This window comes from Larus michahellis, chromosome 5 (genome assembly GCF_964199755.1).
Source record: "Larus michahellis chromosome 5, bLarMic1.1, whole genome shotgun sequence".
In the NCBI taxonomy this organism is placed as follows: domain Eukaryota; kingdom Metazoa; phylum Chordata; class Aves; order Charadriiformes; family Laridae; genus Larus; species Larus michahellis.
Window position 1 is genome coordinate 85,984,752 of NC_133900.1, and position 18,592 is coordinate 86,003,343.

The following is an 18,592-nucleotide window of genomic DNA, read 5'->3' on the forward strand; positions in this document are numbered from 1 at the left end:
GCGGGGCTGCGGATCCCCCCGCATCGCGCTGTGCCTCCCGCGGGGCCGGGGCCTTCCCGGCGGGTCATCTCAACGCCAGGTGGCACCAAACAACAAGTTTCAGTAGCGTCGGGGCCTTTTTCCTTTTTTTTTTTTTTTTTTTTTTTTTTTTGTGAGAAAAAAGTTGGTGGAAAGCTCTCCCAGGAACGTGTCATGAGTTTTGTGGAAAAAAAACCGCAAAACCCAACCAGAACCCTCAGCAGGAACGTGGGGTGCGTTCCCCACGAGCAATGCCCCCATGAGCAACGCCTCCAGGCGGGCAGCTCAGCAGAGGCTCAGCCCGGGGCCTGCCAGCGGAAATCTCAGTCACTTCCAACAAACACCTGTCTGAAGAGGACAAGCCCTTCGGGAAATGGCGACGGATCAGCCATTAGCTCTTCTAATGAACTGCCACACAGTTGACAGGCTGAGAGAGCTGGGGGGGGTTCAGCCTGGAGAAGAGAAGGCTCCGGGGAGACCTTCCAGCCCCTTCCAGTCCCTCAAGGGGCTCCAGGAAAGCTGGGGAGGGACTCTGGAGCAGGGAGGGGAGCCGTGGGACGAGGGGGAAGGGTTTTACACTGACAGAGGGGAGACTGAGATGAGATGTGAGGCAAAAATTCTTGGCTGTGAGGGCGGTGAGCCCCTGGCCCAGGGTGCCCAGAGAAGCTGTGGCTGCCCCATCCCTGGAGGGGTTCAAGGCCAGGTTGGACGGGGCTTGGAGCAACCTGGGCTGGTGGGAGGTGTCCCTGCCCAGGGCAGGGGGTGGCACTGGGGGGGCTTTGAGGTCCCTTCCCACCCAAACCAGTCTGTGATTCTGTGATTCTATGTCTTTCTCTGTTCTTTGAGTCCACTGTAGCAAAGGGCTGCAGAGGTGGCAGCAATTTCAGAAGCATCCTACACCCAGCACGGGTCACTTGGGAGGGTGCTGCTTGGGGACAAGCTTTCTTCTACGAAGTCACCGGCTTTTCGAGTGGGGCTCTCCTTGCCACCAACACTGGCCAACACTGCTTGATCTGACAGTCATGCACCAACAAGAGCCAGGGCAGTGCCCTGGAGGGAGGGAGGGAAATCCTGCTTTTGGAGCGTGGCGGCACAGACGGGACGTGCCGGACAACCGACGGGCACAATTTCCAGCCCCGCGCTTCGTTAAGCCTGGCAGGGAGCCCTCTCTGCGACAGCTGGACCTCTAGATTTTGTACGCTCCGTGCAAAATCGGGCGACGTGTTGCTGTGCTGGGACGGGGTAGGAAGGGTGGTTGTTTTTCCCCTGCAGAATATCGCTCAGGAGCCCGATAGCACAAGAGGACGAACCGCCCGGTTTGCTTTTACCAGCACTTCCATACCCAATTCTAATTTTAGAAGCATTGAACAGCCAGTGCCAAAACAACCTATAAAGGACACGTATACTCTCTTCAAGGCATAATCGGGGAAAATAAAAGCCTAAAGCAATAGGTGATGCCTACCAAGAGGAACGTTTTGGGAAAAATCGTTACCTACCTGGTGATTAAATGTGACCGGAGAGGGATAAGCTGTGGTCACTGGAAGGCTGATTTATTCCACTTCGGAGCCCACCTTTGGTGTGCTGCTACGGGATGCTGCCAACAGCACCTGTATTTTTCCAATTTAAATGCTTTGGGGGTGGTGGTGGGGGGGGCTGTCCGAGCTCTACGTGTGACAGGGCAGCAATAGAAACGGAAGAGGAAAAAAAGATAGGAAAAAGGAGAAAACCAGCTATACTTAGGTTTACTTTTCACATTAAATTAGGCTCATTGTCAAGTAACGCAAGAGCAGAAATGAATCCTTAGCCAAAAGGAAAACTTACCAAGTCATTAATTACAGACGACGTACAAGGGAGAAGGCAAGCGAAGAAAAGGACATCAGGGTAAGCACTGCAGGAATATTTAAACCAAGAGAGTCTTCACGCTTTCCAGCAAATCCAGCTTCCTAGTACACAATTAACAATGAATTACATCCCTACTGGATAACTAAAAGCCCCCAGGAACTGGCAGGACGAGGACTAGGATTTGAGTAAGCCCTTCCTACGTTTACTCCGTTGGTGAGAAAGCAAACCCGAGACATTTGATGCAAACAGCTTTCGAGCAGGAGCTCTTCGCGACGGATTTGCTCATGGTGGGTACTCACCGCCTCGATGTCCGTTCGCCGCCTGGCACGCCGGTGATTTTCAAGCGCAGATTCGTCGAACTGCAGAAACTCGCTGGGTGATTGCGCTCAGGCGGTTTGTCACGTTTCAGGGTATGAAACCGGTGCCTGAATGGCGGGACTGACAAAAGCAACCTGGCAAAACTGCCTCGGAACGAAGTTCAACAGCGAGGAGCAGCGCTGGCAAGAGGGGTTAGGTGTGACCACCACCCCAGTAATCGTTATTGCTCCAGGCGTGAATCCCAGCGAGGCAGTCCCATTACAGGGCAAGAGAACAGAATAAAGTCTGTAGGAAACAGGGAACTGGTTAACCTTTCGGACTGGTTAACCTTTCAGACCGGTTACCCTTTCAGACCGGTTAACCAGCTCTCTCCTTACAGGCCGAGCCTCGAGAAACGTGAGGAACACTCAACGCGTTCGCCGTCCCCCTACCCGGCGGAAAGGTCCACCAGCGGTTGTTTCTGAACTATTAAAAAAAAAAAAAAGAAACCATCAACCAAAAAACTCCACAAAATATCAATCTCCTGGCGGGGACTTCGCCGCAAATGCGTGTCGTCCAGGCAATTAAACTTGTACGCTGTGACGTATAAACAAAAGCCCAGATGGAACGGTTTCTGCAGCTTTCTCCCATCAAGCTGAGTATCTCGCAAATACGGAAATTTTTTAAGGAGAAGGACATGGCCTGATTAATTTGGTGGTGACAGGCATAGGGCACTACATAGAAAATATTAATTTTATACATTTACATAAATATGCACAGCATTCGCAGGTCAAATTATTTTTGTATTTTCCATGGGTTGGGTGTATCTTGAGCTGAGTGAGTGCCAAGGTTGCTGGAGACAGCAGTAAATCGCTTCACAGTTTTTTGCTTTATGCCAAATTGTCCTTTTTCTTGGGCTACTTACTGTCAAAACATGTTTGAACTCCATTAGGTCCACATCGAAGAGCTGCAAAATGTTTGCCTAACACTCGACCGTCAGGTCTTGCTGCAAGCAAGGGTCTGTGCAAAGATAAAAAAGTAATAATTCAGTTCTGGATACTCTGAGTATGAAGCTTTTAGTCTCTGTTGAAGCAGGGGCAGTCTGGAAAATATTTCTGACTGTTCTTCGGATGAAGTTCTCCGTCACTCCAGCGATCCAAGCAAGACTGCATCAGAAGTTGGGGACCTGCAGATAGACTTATGTTAGATATCTTGTAAAAGGTACCTTGTAAAGGTGTATATTCTTATGAAACCTTGGAAATCAGAGATGCGCTGTGAGACTTGACATATTCAATTTAAATGCAAAGTTCAAAGCTCTGGGAACTGTTCAGGGTGATGACAGTAAACGTGCAAAAATGAAGAAGTCACCTAAGTACCCTTGAAGGAGTTACTGAACCTGTTCCTTGCAGGAACCAAAAGTACAGAGACGCTCTTTTTTGACTTAAGGGTCACCAAAAAAGGCATATGAAGACGTCAGTATAGGAGTTGGTTTTTCAATTGAACTAGGGTCTGTGAATACTGAGGAAATAAAATCGTATCAGAAAAGTAATGCTCTTGACCATAGTGACCTGGGCGCGCAATGTGAGAGATGTTAACTGTAAATCGTACACCTCCCCGAGAGAACAATCACTGTCCCCGCTCAGCTTCTGTCCAGCAATAAAGATGGATAAGCTGAATTTCACGTCTCCACAGATAACATTCCTTTGTGGATTTTTCTGGGCTGTGATGATGGTAATCTACAGTAAATGGTCATCTTTTGTAGTTAAAGCTGATTAGAAATGAGCTGCACTGACACACGTTACAAATAAGCCCGTATTATTTGTCCCTGCTGAGCGTTTCAAGTGTCATATCCTTCAAAAAGCGGTTTCAGCTGTGATTTGTAGTTTTGCTACCCAAAAGTCTAGGGAGCAGCCTTTCTAAACGTCGGCTACGTGACTGCAGTCTGCAGCCTGTACACACACGACACGGATGCTTTCACGTGTCGTTTTGAGTCCAGAATAAAAGTCTGGATTCAAAAGTGACTTTAGTAAAATTCCTCTGTATTCATTATGGTAGAGAAGCCCAGACGGCATTTAGCTGAGGGCCTGCAGCGCACCTCAGCCCTTCCAGCAGCAAAGCACGCTGTCCCGCTTCGCCTAAAGTCCCCGGGTGGGACCATGGAGATGTTCCTCTCTCCACCTCCATCCTCTACTGGAGCCACCTCTGCCTAAGAGCCAAGGATCTATTGGTTTTAGATACCTTTCCGGGGGCTGCAGAATGCAGCGGCAGTGTTCGGGTGAAATGTCTAAAGGCCTTGTGTGGGGCTTCACTTGGGGTGCATACACAGGTGTAGCCACGAGTCTCCCAAGTCTTCATCTCGCAAGGTCCGAGGTGACGTAAGCACCCAGCTGTGAGCACCGTTAGCCCCATTAACGCCGGTGGATTTGCTGCCCGTTGTGTGTTACCCCCAAGGCTGGCAACATTCCCTGTCAGCAGCTGTGGGAACCCTAACGACCCGCTCCAGACAACAGCAGCTCTGTGCAGGAGGCACAGCCCTTTACAGACACAAAACCTTCGTGAATGAACTTGAAGTTACCAAAGGACCATGTAAAAATGCTGAAGGTAACCGTCCCTTTGATGAGCGAGCCTGCATCGGCGACTTGCTGAAAATGGGGTGAGTACTTAAGAATCGTAACCATTTACAATTCTTACGAAAATCCTTTCCCTCTAAAACGACCTCATTATTCTCTACCAACAAATGAAGAGGTTCTGGTGAGACTCCAGGGCAAAAGTCCTTTCAGCTTCTGTATGGCCCAAACTATTCCTGGCAGGTAAGGCATGAGGCAGAGCACCACTGAGAGGGGCACCGTGACGGGGCGGATGCAGGGGATCCACCTTCTGTTGCGCTCAGTCGGTTTCCACACAGGTTATGGCAAAAATCCCTCGTCAGAAGCTCTTAAGGAAATTAAGTTAGATGATCTCCAGAGGTCCCTTCCAACCCTACCATTCTGCGATTCTGTGAGGTTGCCTATTCAGAAACAAGCAGTAGCGCACACGGTCACTTGCCACCACGCAGGGAGGTTGCTGTTCTCGCAGGGCACCTGTGCTGGGCCCCGACCAAGAGCGATAGGGACCGATAAGGAGCCTGCAAACGAAAGATTTCCCGTGTAAAACCACAATTACATGAGCTCCTTCACGATGGTGCCCTCAGTACAGGTGGTAACAAGTTCTGGAGCCTGTGCTGAACTCTTGGCTGCCTTCCATCGGAGCATGGGGCTGGAACCACAGAGCAGTTGAGGTTGGAAGGCGCCTCTGGAGACCACCCTGTCCAACTCCCTGCAGGCTCGGCTACAGCAGGTTGCCCAGGACGGCATTCAGCTGGGGTTTTAACGTCTCTGAGGAGATCTCCACAGCCTCTGTGGGCACCGTCTGCCAGTGCTTGACCTTCCTCAAAAAAAAAGAGTGGAGAAGCGTCGGTATTTCCCACCGCGAAGAGCTGAATGTTGATATCAAGGATACAATAAGATGCAAATTGATTTTTGTTAACAGAAAAAAAGCGAAAGCTTTTTGTTAAAACCTGTGTGGCGCGCGTTAAAAATGCAAAGCACGCTTAAAACGCTTAGTACTTAAAAAAAAAAATAATCAAAAAGTAAGATTATTTTTCCAGGGCACATTATCATGGAATGATAGAATGTGTTGCGTTGGAAGGGACCTTTAAAGGTCATCTAGTCCAACCCCCCACATTACATTACACAAATTCGGTCTAGAGTAATGCTGCATGTCGGGGGCAGCCATGCTTTTGCGGCTGAATGTCCTCCTTTTTTTCCTTCTTTCTCGCCCTGCCAGGGGCCATTCTCCTGCGAAAACTGCTTTTCCCTATGGATCCCACCCTGTCGCTGCCCCCTGCCGCCTCCGTCTGCCGCTGCCTCCCCAGGGCCCATCATGTCTTGCTGCTCCAGCACCTCCAGCCTTGAGGATGGGAAAAGCCGAAACAGCTCTGCTTTGCACCTTACCTCTAACACCGCCGTACCCTGCGGGCAGGAACAGGGATACGGATACCTCTAAAACAGGTCAGGTTTATATATTTCTACATAATTATATTTTTTGTACATTTCCTCTACATTTGTATATTTTTATATATTTTCTCTACGTATTTAGATTTTTTATATATTTTCTCTACGTATTTAGATTTTTTATATATTTTCTCTGCGTATTTATATTTTTTATATGTCTCTAGCTGAAGAGCCAAGGTGTATTCGCACTTTTCTGTCCACATCACCAAATAGATCCAGGACGGCCATAATAGAATGAGGGCCAAATGGCAACAGAAATGTGAGAACACGCGCTTCACCCTCAAGACTATTTTCTCATTAATACATAATACTTCAATTCCATTTAAGAACTGCGTTATGTGTTTTTACGACACCAGATCATTTGATTAGCTGTATTAGTCTAAAATAACTTCCCCTGAAATAGTGTTTACCTCTTGATCCAGCATTTGGTCAGCAAGGAACCCAATGCGTGGCATTGCTGGGTATGCCGTACGAGCAGCCTGGTTCAAGTCATTCCAGTTTTTCTATTATTTCAGTTTAAAAAACCTGAAATAATCCCACAGCCAGGAATGAGATTGTTGGCCAGGTCTGCGCATCCCACCCAGTGCAAACCAAGGCATCTCTCCAGCGGCCACGTTCTTCCACTGGTGTAACCCCAGGAGCCCGCTCCGTCCCGCTCCCCCGCCCTGCTCCCGCTCCACAGCCAGACCCTGATTCCACGGGGCGTTCCCTCTTCCCCTGGCCTGGCTGCTGGGCTTTGCTCTCTGAGGAGACACCTTCTCCGTAGATCACGGCTCAACTCATCCTTTCCTGCTGGAAGGGATATGTTCATTGCCCCCACGTCAAGGCTGGCAGCGACTGCCCGAGGCAGCTCTGGCTGCCCATCCCATCCCATCCCATCCCATCCCATCCCGATAATATCCCCCCCCATCCTCATCCTGATAACATCCCATCCCCTTCCTTGTCCCCATCCCATCCTGGTAACATCCTATCCCATCCCCATTCTGATAACATCCCATCCTCATCCCCATCCTGATAACATCCCATCCCCATCCCATCCTGATAACATCCCATTCTCATCTCCATCCCATCTTGATAACATCCCATCCCATCCCCATTCTGATAACATCCCATCCTCATCCCCATCCTGATAACATCCCATCCCCATCCCATCCTGATAACATCCCATTCTCATCCCCATCCCATCTTGATAACATCCCATCCCATCCCCATTCTGATAACATCCCATCCTTATCCCCATCCTGATAACATCCCATCCCCATCCCATCCTGATAACATCCCATTCTCATCCCCATCCCATCTTGATAACATCCCATCCCATCCCCATCCCGATAATATCCCATCCCATCCTCATCCTGATAACATCCCATCCCCATCCCATCCTGATAACATCCCATCCTCATCCCCATCCCGATAACATCCCATCCCATCCCGATACTCATCTCCATCACATCCCAGTCCCATCCTGATAACATCCCATCCCATCCCATCCCGATAACATCCCATCCCATCCTGTCCCATCCCCATCTTCATCCCACACCAATAACATCCCATCCCCATCCTCATCCCCATCCCAACAACATCCCATCCCATCCTCATCTCGATAACATCCATCCTATCCCATCCTCATCCCCATCCCATCCTATCCCATCCCCATCCCGTCCCATCCCCTCCCCTCGCAGGAGAAGGGACAGTGGGTGGCAGGCAGAAGTCAGGACGAAGAAAGGGCTGTTTGTAGAGCGCCGTCCCTCGGCCCGCCCTCCCTGCTCATCTCCGCCGGCGCTCGCTCACTCCCGCTGGGAACAGAGATACAGCTGCCTGGGAAGCGGAAGGGAGTGAAGCAGAAGAGACAGGTACGTTTTTCTCCTGAAATTATCCTTGCGCGCTTGTTCTGCTAGTTACAGAGCGCAGCGTTAGAAATATATATGGGAACACGCAGGAGAAGGTGTGGGAGAAGCAGATTTATTGTAGGCTAGAGACACTATTCAAGACGGATGCATGGATGTGATCCAGCTAAAGCTAATTCCTTTACTGTCCCCCTCTTCTTCAAAGTTGGATGCTACACATGAACATCTGAAGTCATTAAACATACTATATTGCCTTCCGGTGCTCAATATTATCGCAAAATTGGTGAATATGGAGAGAGGCGTGTTCACAATGAATTGCTATCGTTAAGAAAACTAAGTGGGTTTTAATGAGAACTCAGTTTCTGGAAAGAATCATGGTATTGATGGTAATTACAAAGCAGTAATTCACTGGATTCATCCTCAGAGGAGTAGCTGCTGCCCTGACAATGCACCAACTGTTCAAGCAAAATACATTTGAAGGATTATTTTTTTTTTTAAATGCAAAAGAATTCTTCATAATATTATCAGTTATGCAGCTCTTGTGCAGCGATTTCTAAGGAATGCGCTAATAAACTTAACTATAACGCACTAACACATGTTAGTGTGAAATATTAAATACTAATGCTTAGCTCACGATTTTGCAGGTGTTTCCGAAATGGAAACCTGACAAACAAATAAATAACAGCAGACATGTATTTTGCATCTTGAACTCAATGCACGTTAAGAAGGAAGTATATATTAAATTTGTTTCCCTTTAAGTGCAACTTGTCAACCCGGCACAGACTGGAAAAGATCATCCACCAGAAGTGACCCAATTAATGCATTCCTTGTTTTCGGTATTAGGCAGCTGGCGATGCGGCCTGCTTAATGACTCTAATGGGTATCGTTAGTGGTTGATAGACCAAACTGTAAATATTTATCTCTTCCCAAACATGCCGGATCTCTAGAGGTGCCGAAATACACATTTTTGCACCCTTTCCCCGTTTCCCGTTTCCAAGACCTGAGCTCCCGCTGACGGCACGCGGCCTTCAGAGAGCGTCGCTTCTCGGGAAGTATCCCCCTTGTTGGTGGCCAAGGGGGCTGAAACCCCCAGTTTTCTCCTTGGTCTTTTCTGACCATCCGGCTGACCCAAAGATGATTTTTGTGGCAAACCGTCGGGCGGGATACGGGGAAGGCTCTCGGCGGGGGGAGCCAGGACCCTCGACTCACCAGCCCTATCCCAAACCAACCATTCGCCTTCACACAAAACTCCGCGTTAATCCAAAAGCGCTCGTTATCCCAGACCCACCTGTCCTCAAACTTCCCTTACAAAGTAACCAAAGTCATTCACTGAAAAGAACTTACACAAACACAAGGAGCCGATTTTAAATGGTTTGCGAGGGTTTTACTCCTGTTGGGATTTGAAACGATGTGATCTCGACGGAGCAACCCGCTGAGGCTCAGCGTGGTTGGGGTTGCGACTCCTTCGGAAGGCTTTATAAAATACAGAAGTGCAGGAGTGGGGGTCTTTGAGTCACCTCAGAGATTGGATTTGTTCACCACATCTCCCTGACTTGTTTTACGAGCAAAGGCTGTTTCCGTGGAATGCAAAAGCAGCTCTAGGGCCTTTGCCGTGTAATTTGAAATAAATACACGCGCACTCGCTCCGCTCCTTACCCAGGCCATCAGTGACGTGCCTTCACCTGTGCAAGGATGTTCAGGAAAAGAAGCTGCAGCAGTTTGTCAGGAAAAGGCTCTTTATCCGAAAGGTTTGCCGAGTTTATCGGCATCGATCCTGTGCAAGGAGCTGCTGGAACGGTCCTTCATCTGCAAACAGAGACCTTTCTCTCAGGGAAAAGGAATAACCTTTTGAAGAAAGGGCTTTGGGCTAAAAGTTTCCTTTGGGTTATGACCTGCAAAAAAAAAAAAAAAAAAACAGAGGAAATATTTAAGCAGAAATAAAATTGCAATAAAATAAATACACTGGTTTTTTCTGAGTAATACCACGGCTGAGCAGGGGTAAGATGCATGCGGAGCTGGCGGCAGCAAAGCCAACACGCGGGTGAGCTAACCGGGATTTGGGCAGTTGTCCCCATCGGCCCTCCCGACCACGCGCTGTGGCAACATCCTCTTCTATTCCATCGCGAGCAGCGAGTTACCTTAAACTCTCGGTCGCGATTTTCAAATCCAGCAATTTGTCGGCCTGCGGAAAACCTGCCAGTTTTCAGGACAGAATGAATTCCCACGGATTTTGAGCAGACAGGCGGCTGGGAACAGGTTCCAACGAGCGATGCAGCTGAACACCAGGCAGGGAAAGATCGCCCAAATTATTAGGAATAAAAAAATTGAATAATCATAACACAAGAGCGAGATACAATGAATGCCTCGTCCTCAGGGGAAGAACTCACAGGAAAAGCCAACCACAGGAAAAAAAAGGCATAAACCCCCTGCTTCCAAAATTTCTCTTCCATGGAAATTTTCTTCCATTAAATACTCAAATAATTAAGCTCAGTTGTTTGAACAGAAGAATGTTAAATTGTACTCCTTGACATTGGCACTTATCAAGGTACAGCACAAACAAACTTGTGCTCTTCAAGCATCCGACTTCTCCCAGCAGAACCCTCCTAACGGCCGCGTTTATACTCCTACGAAATAAAACCATCATTATAATAACGCAGATTCTTTACTCAAGCCTAAGAAACCAACATCAGGCAAAGTTAGAACAATGTTAACTTTATTCGAGACGTAGTTTTGAGGTCTAGAACTAATAAAGACAGTATGTTATTCAATACTGCACTCCAAGGTAATTAAAAAATAGCTCCCCAAGGCTCCATTACTGGTGGTTTGTAGGAGTCTCCTACTCAAAAGTTCGTGGGAACTACAAGGAATCATTCAATGGATTTTGCTTCTATGACAGAAGTTCAAAAATACGCAAGAGCTTATTTTCACTTCAGTCGTGTTCTTTAATATATTGGCCGCTTTTTAATATTTTGTTTGGCTGCTGGTGCTCAAAACACCAAGTTTGCACAAAATCTTATGGAAAGACATAATTGAAGAGCATTGAGGTGTAGTACTGTATTCCTAAAAGGAATACGAATTCCCAGATTTTCTTATACTCTGGCGCGTCATTCATTGCCTGAAGAAATGGAAGGTCAGCAAGACAGGTGTGGTGGTGATGTAACCACCTGGGAAAAAATACTCCAAAATATAGTAAATTTATACATTTAATAGCTTATTATTTGTTTTTTCAAGAGTTTTACAAAATAACCCAAGTGGAACTATTGTCTTAGAGACTTCTTCTAAAAAAAAAAAATAAGAGGCATGCCTGATTTTTTTTCTTACCTAGATAACAGCTCTGCCATCTGAGCTCGGCCTTTGCCAGTGCTGGGTCGGAGGTTGCTGTATTCCCGGTTATTCCGGGGTCAGTGGAGAGCCCCGAGCTAGCCCCAGGGCGACAGTGGCAGGGGCTGGGCTCCGGGTGCCCGCAGGACCAAGGACGGGCAAGTGTCCCTGGGCAAACACGAGCCGAGCGGGGAGCCAGGGCTGGGCATGGCGTCGGGTCAGTGCTCAGAGTGGAATTCCAATTTAAATGCAGCCCGGTCACGGCCGGCAGGGCTGTGCAAGGGGTCATCCATCCCGCCGTGTAAAAAGCGGCATCACTTATGCCACGATGACCTCCTGTCGCAAGACAGTTTGCAGTATTAAAATAAAATAATAAAAAAAAAGATTAAAGGAAGAGGAAGTTCTCAGCCCTGCCGCAGGATGCTGGAGCTGCAGCCTCCCGGCTCTTCACGGCTTCGGCTTCTCGACCTGTCCCTGACAGAGGATTCCATCAGCAGAGAGGGGTTTTTTTTTTTGATGGGGAAATATACTATTAATTTTATGTAAATGACCCTCATTTTGACAGGGAAAATGGGCAGGAAGGAGAAAGAAAGGTGCCCAGAGACCCCCTGGTCTGGCAGCGGTCGCTGCATCCCCTTACGCTGCCCCAGGCATCCCCTTGGACTGCCCTGAGCACCACCGGCCCCGAGCGACAGGCCAAAGATACAGCGTTGCCAGCACCAGAAACCTCAGTTCCCCGTGAAAGGATTCCCAAGATTGCACAGAAAGTAATGAATATAGAATCCTAGAATTGCCCAGGTTGGAAGGGACCTTTCAGATCATCGGGTCCAACCACCAGCCCAAGCCTGCCCAAACCCCCACTACCCCGTGTCCCTCAGCACCACGTCTGCCCGGCTGTGAAATCCCTCCAGGGATGGCGACTCCACCACTGCCCTGGGCAGCCTCTTCCATCAATTCCGCCACAATATTATTTACCTCCTAAGGGAAAACACTCTCCAGCACTCAGGCTCAAACCTCCAGAAGTTCAAGGGAAAGCAAATTGGGGAAAGGGATCCGTTCGGCAGCTCTCCCTGTCTCACCTACCCTGTCTCTCTCCAGCCCTGGTGCAGGAACCTCTGCAGAAATGAGGATGGTGCCGGCGCTGGTCCTGCTGAGCTCCCTGCTCTCCGTCCCTGCTGTCCCCTCCCGGCGTCCCGCCTGCTCCAGGAGAGCCCTGGGAGACCTGCGCTGCCACGACATCCCCCAGGAGAACCTCCGGCAGATCCAGGCTGGTCTGCGGGATCACTTCTGGGCAGGACAAGGATGCGAGGAGATCTGTTACTGCCTCCAGGGCGAGCTGCTCTGCTGCCCCAAGTAAGACACCGCGCCGTCCCACACCCCTCCCTCCGGCCACCAACGGAGTGTGGTCCCCAGGGGGGGATAAACCATCACTGTAAAGACAGGCATCACCTCAGAGGGCTTGAAACTATACCAAGGTACAGCCGATTACCCAATACACTGACGGGTTTTGGGTTTTGTTTTTCAGGGGACGTGCTTAGCATGTCTGTAAACCTGCATGGCCCATTATAGGGGACTTCAGCATTTACACCACCCAACTTTGGACACTTCTGTTTGAGCTAAACTGAGCATGACAGCTACATCAAAGCCTTAATGACGGCACTTTGCAGTGAGTCACAGAACCACAGACTGGCCGGGCTTGGAAGGGACCTCTGGAGATAGAATCACAGAGTCATCTAGGTTGGGAAAGACCTTTAAAACCATCGAGTCCAACCATCAACCCAACACCCCCCAAACCCCCACTACCCCGTGTCCCTCAGCACCACGTCTGCCCGGCTTTTGCATCCCTCCAGGGATGGCGACTCCACCACTGCCCTGGGCAGCCTCTTCCAATGCTTGACAGCCCTTTCAGGGAAGAAATTGTTCCCAATATCCATCCTAAACCTCCCCTGGCGCAACTTGAGGCCGTTTCCTCTTGTCCTATTGATCACCCAGTCCAGCCCCCTGCCAGAGCAGGGTCACCCACAGCAGGTGGCACAGGAACGCGTCCAGGCGGGGTTGGAATGTCTCCAGAGACGGAGACTCCCCCACCTCTCTGGGCAGCCTGTGCCAGGGCTCTGCCACCCTCACAGCAAAGAAGTTCCTCCTCGTGTTGAGATGGAACTTCCCATGTTCCAGGGAACATGGGACAGGACCCGTTGCCCTGTCCCCGGGCACCACTGAGAAGAGCCTGGCCCCATCCTCCTGACACCCGCCCTTTAGCTCTTGCTGAGCATTGATGAGATCCCCTCTCAGCCTGCTCTTCTCCAGCGGAACAGCCCCAGGGCTCTCAGCCTTTCCTCAGCACAGAGGTGCTCCAGGCCCCCGATCACCATCGTAGCGTCCGCTGAACTCTCTCCAGCAGTTCCCTGTCCTCCTGGAACTGAAGACCCTTTCAGTTCCATAAACAAACCGATTTGGTTCCCGTTCCACGGTAAAGAACCGTATTGCCATTCTAAGGCATAGGCACCCGTCAGTTGAATAAACGATTCCGTAAAGGCGGCTGTTTAAAGTCGAACACAAACCGGGGGGACAGAAGTTCACCACCACCTGCAAGGGAGGGAAAAGGTTTCGCCCAGGAATGCCGACACCTCCTCGGCTCCTACTGACAGAGCCGAACGGCAACAGTCTCACCGAACGCGGGGGTTTTGCTGTTTTACAGCAGGAACACACACCCCAACAGAATGAGTGTGGAGTTAATAAACACTGCCAGCCCACACGGGTCCGAAGGAATAAAATATATTAAGAGGCATTATTTCGTTCAGCTTTCCAGCAACATCTTTTCTGCAGGAAATCTGGACTAAAAACATCAATACCTCAAAACTTATCAATACTTCAGGGACACTAAAATGTGATGGCATTGCACAGGCAAGCAAAAATGACTTCTTATATGTGCTCCTCTTACCACCCAAGTTTCTCAAGTCCCCTGAAATCTGATAAAAGGCATCTTTCCAGCATTTCCGTAGGGGACTAGATTTGAACCAAGTGACTTCTAAAGCTAGAAACCTCACAGTCAAACCGAGTTTAAATAAGGTTTTCGCAGTTCACTCTCCATAAAAACAGATGTGGTGTCCTCACCCTGAAGCACACTTTGGGTTTCCAGCTTCAGCCTCTGAGTTTCAACCACCTGAGAACACCTCTTGCTTTGATAGACATAGAATCATAGAATCACAGAAGGGTTTGGGTGGGAAGGGACCTTAAAGACCATCTTGTTCCTCCCACCAGCCCAGGTTGCTCCAAGCCCCGTCCAACCTGGCCTTGAACCCCTCCAGGGATGGGGCAGCCACAGCTTCTCTGGGCACCCTGGGCCAGGGGCTCACCGCCCTCACAGCCAAGAATTTCTGCCTCACATCTCATCTCAATCCCCCCTCTGTCGGTGTAAAACCTTTACGCGCTGTCCTTTCACTACATTCCCTTGTAAAAAGTCCCTCTCCAGCTGTCAAGGAGGTCTTCTTTCAACCTCTTGAGGTACAGAAGACCTACTTTGCAGGTCTGCTCTCAGGACAAATTGCACTAAACTGCACACGTGCACACACGGAAGCTCTTTTTTCTAAAAATTTTTCTAAAATTATGTCTTTGCTAAGTTTACTTTCTCAAAGCTCAAATGCCAGGGTGGATCCCGGCACTCGGGTCGGTCAGTGAAAGCTCTGCCGTCACTTCCAGCCCAGGCCAGCAGACACAGAAACCAGGATCTTCATCCAGACCTGCGTCGCATTTGCACTGCTGGAAGGGCATCCCACAAACACACTAATTCCACACAGACCCCACCAAAAGCTAAAAAACCCAACCCACAACTGGAAATGAACGTCATGTTAAAGCTCTGATAAAGCAATAATTTAAATATCTGGTAATATCTTTCAGGGGTATTTTCTTTGGACCAAAGATATCTTTTGTCATCCCTTGCAACGACCAGTGATGGACCGGCAAGTCTGCGGTGAAGACAACAGGCATCATTCTACAATCACGCAGTCGTGCTTTCGAGGGGAAAAAACAAAACCACCAGCAGCAAAAAACCCTTCTGTTCTAACCACAAGAGAGCGACTCTTTTTACACTGTAGAATTTCCTTTCTATACCTTTGTGGAATCTCAGATACGTAAGAAGTTCTTTCAAATTTGGTAGCCGCCTTCATTCCCATCCTGGTGTGAAAGACTGCAGAAGCTCCAAACGCGTCCTGACCTTCATCCCCCAGCAAAGACCCCAACTCCTCTCACTCAGCACAACATTCTCCACTACTCTGGGTGAAGAAACGCCCAGCCTAAGCCTCCACCTCACCAGCACCGTGACTCTCGTAGCCACCTACGGCAGCTTCCTACAGCTCTATTGCCACCACGGTGTAAGCTGAAGCGGCTCGGTCCCCCGGCACTGCTGCAGACGGGCCCCCGCCTTCCATTTAGGCAGCTTAAAATAGACAATAAAAATACAAAAATGAAATACAGAAGGCAAACCTTCACCATTCCTGTTTGAAAATCCCACTGGAAAATAGAAAAAAAAAAAAGGTCAAAACTCACATTAACAGCTAAAGCACACCTAGGTCTTCATTAGATCTAACGGGTCACCTGCATTAACTACGCAATCTGTAGAGCCTTAAATTGCTTAATCTTAACATCGAGCATTTAAAATACTAGAACAGTTACAATAGTGTGTGTGTGTGTATATATATATGTATTTTCAGACAGATGTCTGAAGAGGATGGGACCGGTGCAAGTTCTGTTAAGGCGACATAAAAATCCACACTTAATCAGCTTTTTCAACCAAGCCTTGTTTGAAATACAATACCCCAGAATTAAGTTAAAATGCCGGCTTTTTATTTCTAGGCCGGCCCTGTAAGGAAAGAGCTAGGGAAGTGAAGACAAAGAGGTATCTCAAGACACTAGAAGTCATTACCTTAACGCGTAAGGGGCACCACAATGGAGGCTGCAGGTACACAGTGGCCTCCAACACCATCCAATACCCACTGCGGTACGAGGGGAAAGCAGCCAAAATTCCCGTCCCTTCGCAAGTTTAAGGAAAATCACCTCAACGAGCCGGGCTTCGGGGCGGTAAAAACAGACGTAGAAAAACCCTGTCGCTATCGATGGATGGTGTGTAGTACGGGAGTCACTATTGAGCCTTTCCCACTCAAAAAATGTCCTGTTCATCTAAAAATCTCACACCGTCGCACCACCAACACCGCTGCCACCAGTTCGCCAGCCCGATCTCACAGGCAGTATGGAATATCACGACTGGTTTTCTTCCCCTGTTAGTAAACGAGCGCTGGATAGTCGGCGGGGGGGGGGGGGGAGGCTATTATACATAGCTAATAATAAATGTTTCGAGTAAATCTGTGTACTATTTTTGCCAAGTAATTTTCAGGCTACCGGCTGTTAAACAAACAGTTTGTGTCACCAGGCTTTTTGTGCAATTATTCCCGAGTCACTTGGGCTTCCTACCAAATCATCAATTAAGGGTAAAAAAAAACCAACACACCATAAATCTGGCAGCCCACAGTCAAAATATCCGAAGTCGGTGCTCTGCTCAGAAAACATATGGTATCTGCTCTTGTGCAACGTCTTCCAGCCGTAACCAGGGCACGCAACTCCCTTTGGTGTCGAGCTGCTGCCCTCGAGTTTCTACACGATTCCTGTTGCGGATGCCTGGCGTCCACAGCAGCAGAAAAAAAAAAATTAAGGCAGATGCAAATCTGGGCAGTAAAGTAAAGTAAGTTAGTTATTTTCCTTCCACCACTGCTGGAAAATCCGTATTCCACCGGAGAAAAAATCTGTCACTTTCCGCACGCAGCAGGATTGGGTCACTCAGGCGACTGCTTTAAGAGTGATTTCCCCTGAAAACTGATTTAGAATCACAGACCGGTTTGGGTGGGAAGGGACCTTAAAGCCCCCCCAGTGCCACCCCCTGCCCTGGGCAGGGACACCTCCCACCAGCCCAGGTTGCTCCAAGCCCCGTCCAACCTGGCCTTGAACCCCTCCAGGGATGGGGCAGCCACAGCTTCTCTGGGCACCCTGGGCCAGGGGCTCACCGCCCTCACAGCCAAGAATTTCTGCCTCACATCTCATCTCAGTCTCCCCTCTGTCAGTGGAAAACCCTTCCCCCTCACACCACGGCTCCCCTCCCTGCTCCAGAGTCCCTCCCCAGCTTTCCTGGAGCCCCTTGAGGGACTGGAAGGGGCTGGAAGGTCTCCCCGGAGCCTTCTCTTCTCCAGGCTGAACCCCCCCAGCTCTCTCAGCCTGTCCCCACAGCAGAGGGGCTCCAGCCCTCCCAGCATCTCCGGGGCCTCCTCTGGCCCCGCTCCAACAGCTCCGTGTCCTTCTGCTGTTGGTGCCCCAGCGCTGGAGGCAGCGCTGCAGGGGGGTCTCACAGAGCGGAGCAGAGGGGCAGAATCCCCCCCTCGCCCTGCTGCCCACGCTGCTGGGGATGAGCCCAGGCTGCGGGGGGTTTCTGGGTTCCCAGCGCACATTGCCGGCTCACGTTGAGCTTCTCATCCACCAACAGCCCCAAGTCCTTGCTTTGGGTTCTCTCCTTCCCTCCCTGAGCTTCTCCCCAGGTCCTGCCCGGCCGGGGAGGCAGCACTCCGGAGGAAAAGCCACCATCCTTCCACGTCCTACCCGCGGCCGGGCGCCCTGGCTGCTCCTCCAGCGGGGGCTGCGGGGGTGACAAGCTGAATTTCTGCAAAGGATACTTAGCAAACAACTTCACAGCAGCGAAACGGGCACTAAAACATCTCTTCAAAGGGAATACCGACTTCAGCTGCCACTAGCGAGACATCACTAACCGGCCTGAGCTGAGGCCAGCACCGCAGAACTCTGTTGGGGAAACAGATAAAACAATGAAACACTGCGAGTGAAAGCAATCCGGCCCGCGGGAGCTGCTGGGAAGGCAGCCGGTCCCAGGGCAGGGTTTGTCACCCTTCCGTTCCGCGCAAGTGTCCGAAAAGCAAAGCTGAGCATCTCCGTTGCAGCGACACTGGTAAAGTAGCAGATTTCAAAAAAAGTCACGTAACGTCGAGCAGATTAGACCATAAAAATACAGCTTTCTTGTTTTTCCCAAGTTTTAAACACCTGATAAGGTTAAGAGTTGCAGCAAACGCTAACTGAACAAGCCAGAGCTGCGTCCTCCTCCGCTTTAAGATGAGAACTCTTCTCCCTCCGCCTTTTCTTCAACCGGGGCGCAGAGCCTGAAGC

General features: G+C 49.7%; 1 protein-coding gene across 1 annotated transcript; it reads left to right on the forward strand.

Annotated features, from left to right (window-relative positions):
- Positions 1-7,893: 7,893 nt before the first annotated feature.
- On the forward strand, positions 7,894-16,797 carry SCRG1 (stimulator of chondrogenesis 1). The gene is made up of 3 exons (XM_074589466.1): positions 7,894-8,062; positions 12,476-12,730; positions 15,275-16,797. Exons 2-3 carry the CDS (start codon positions 12,501-12,503, stop codon positions 15,327-15,329), a joined length of 285 nt encoding a protein of 94 aa, XP_074445567.1. The 5' UTR covers positions 7,894-8,062; positions 12,476-12,500; the 3' UTR covers positions 15,330-16,797.
- Positions 16,798-18,592: the final 1,795 nt, after the last annotated feature.

Excerpts from the sequence above, each read along its gene's own strand:
- SCRG1 (XM_074589466.1), top strand. The coding sequence starts at position 12,501 with ATGAGGATGGTGCCGGCGCTGGTCCTGCTGAGCTCCCTGCTCTCCGTC. Across the intron at positions 12,731-15,274 it reads GAGCTGCTCTGCTGCCCCAA|GGGTATTTTCTTTGGACCAA; the intron begins GTAAGACACCGC and ends AATATCTTTCAG.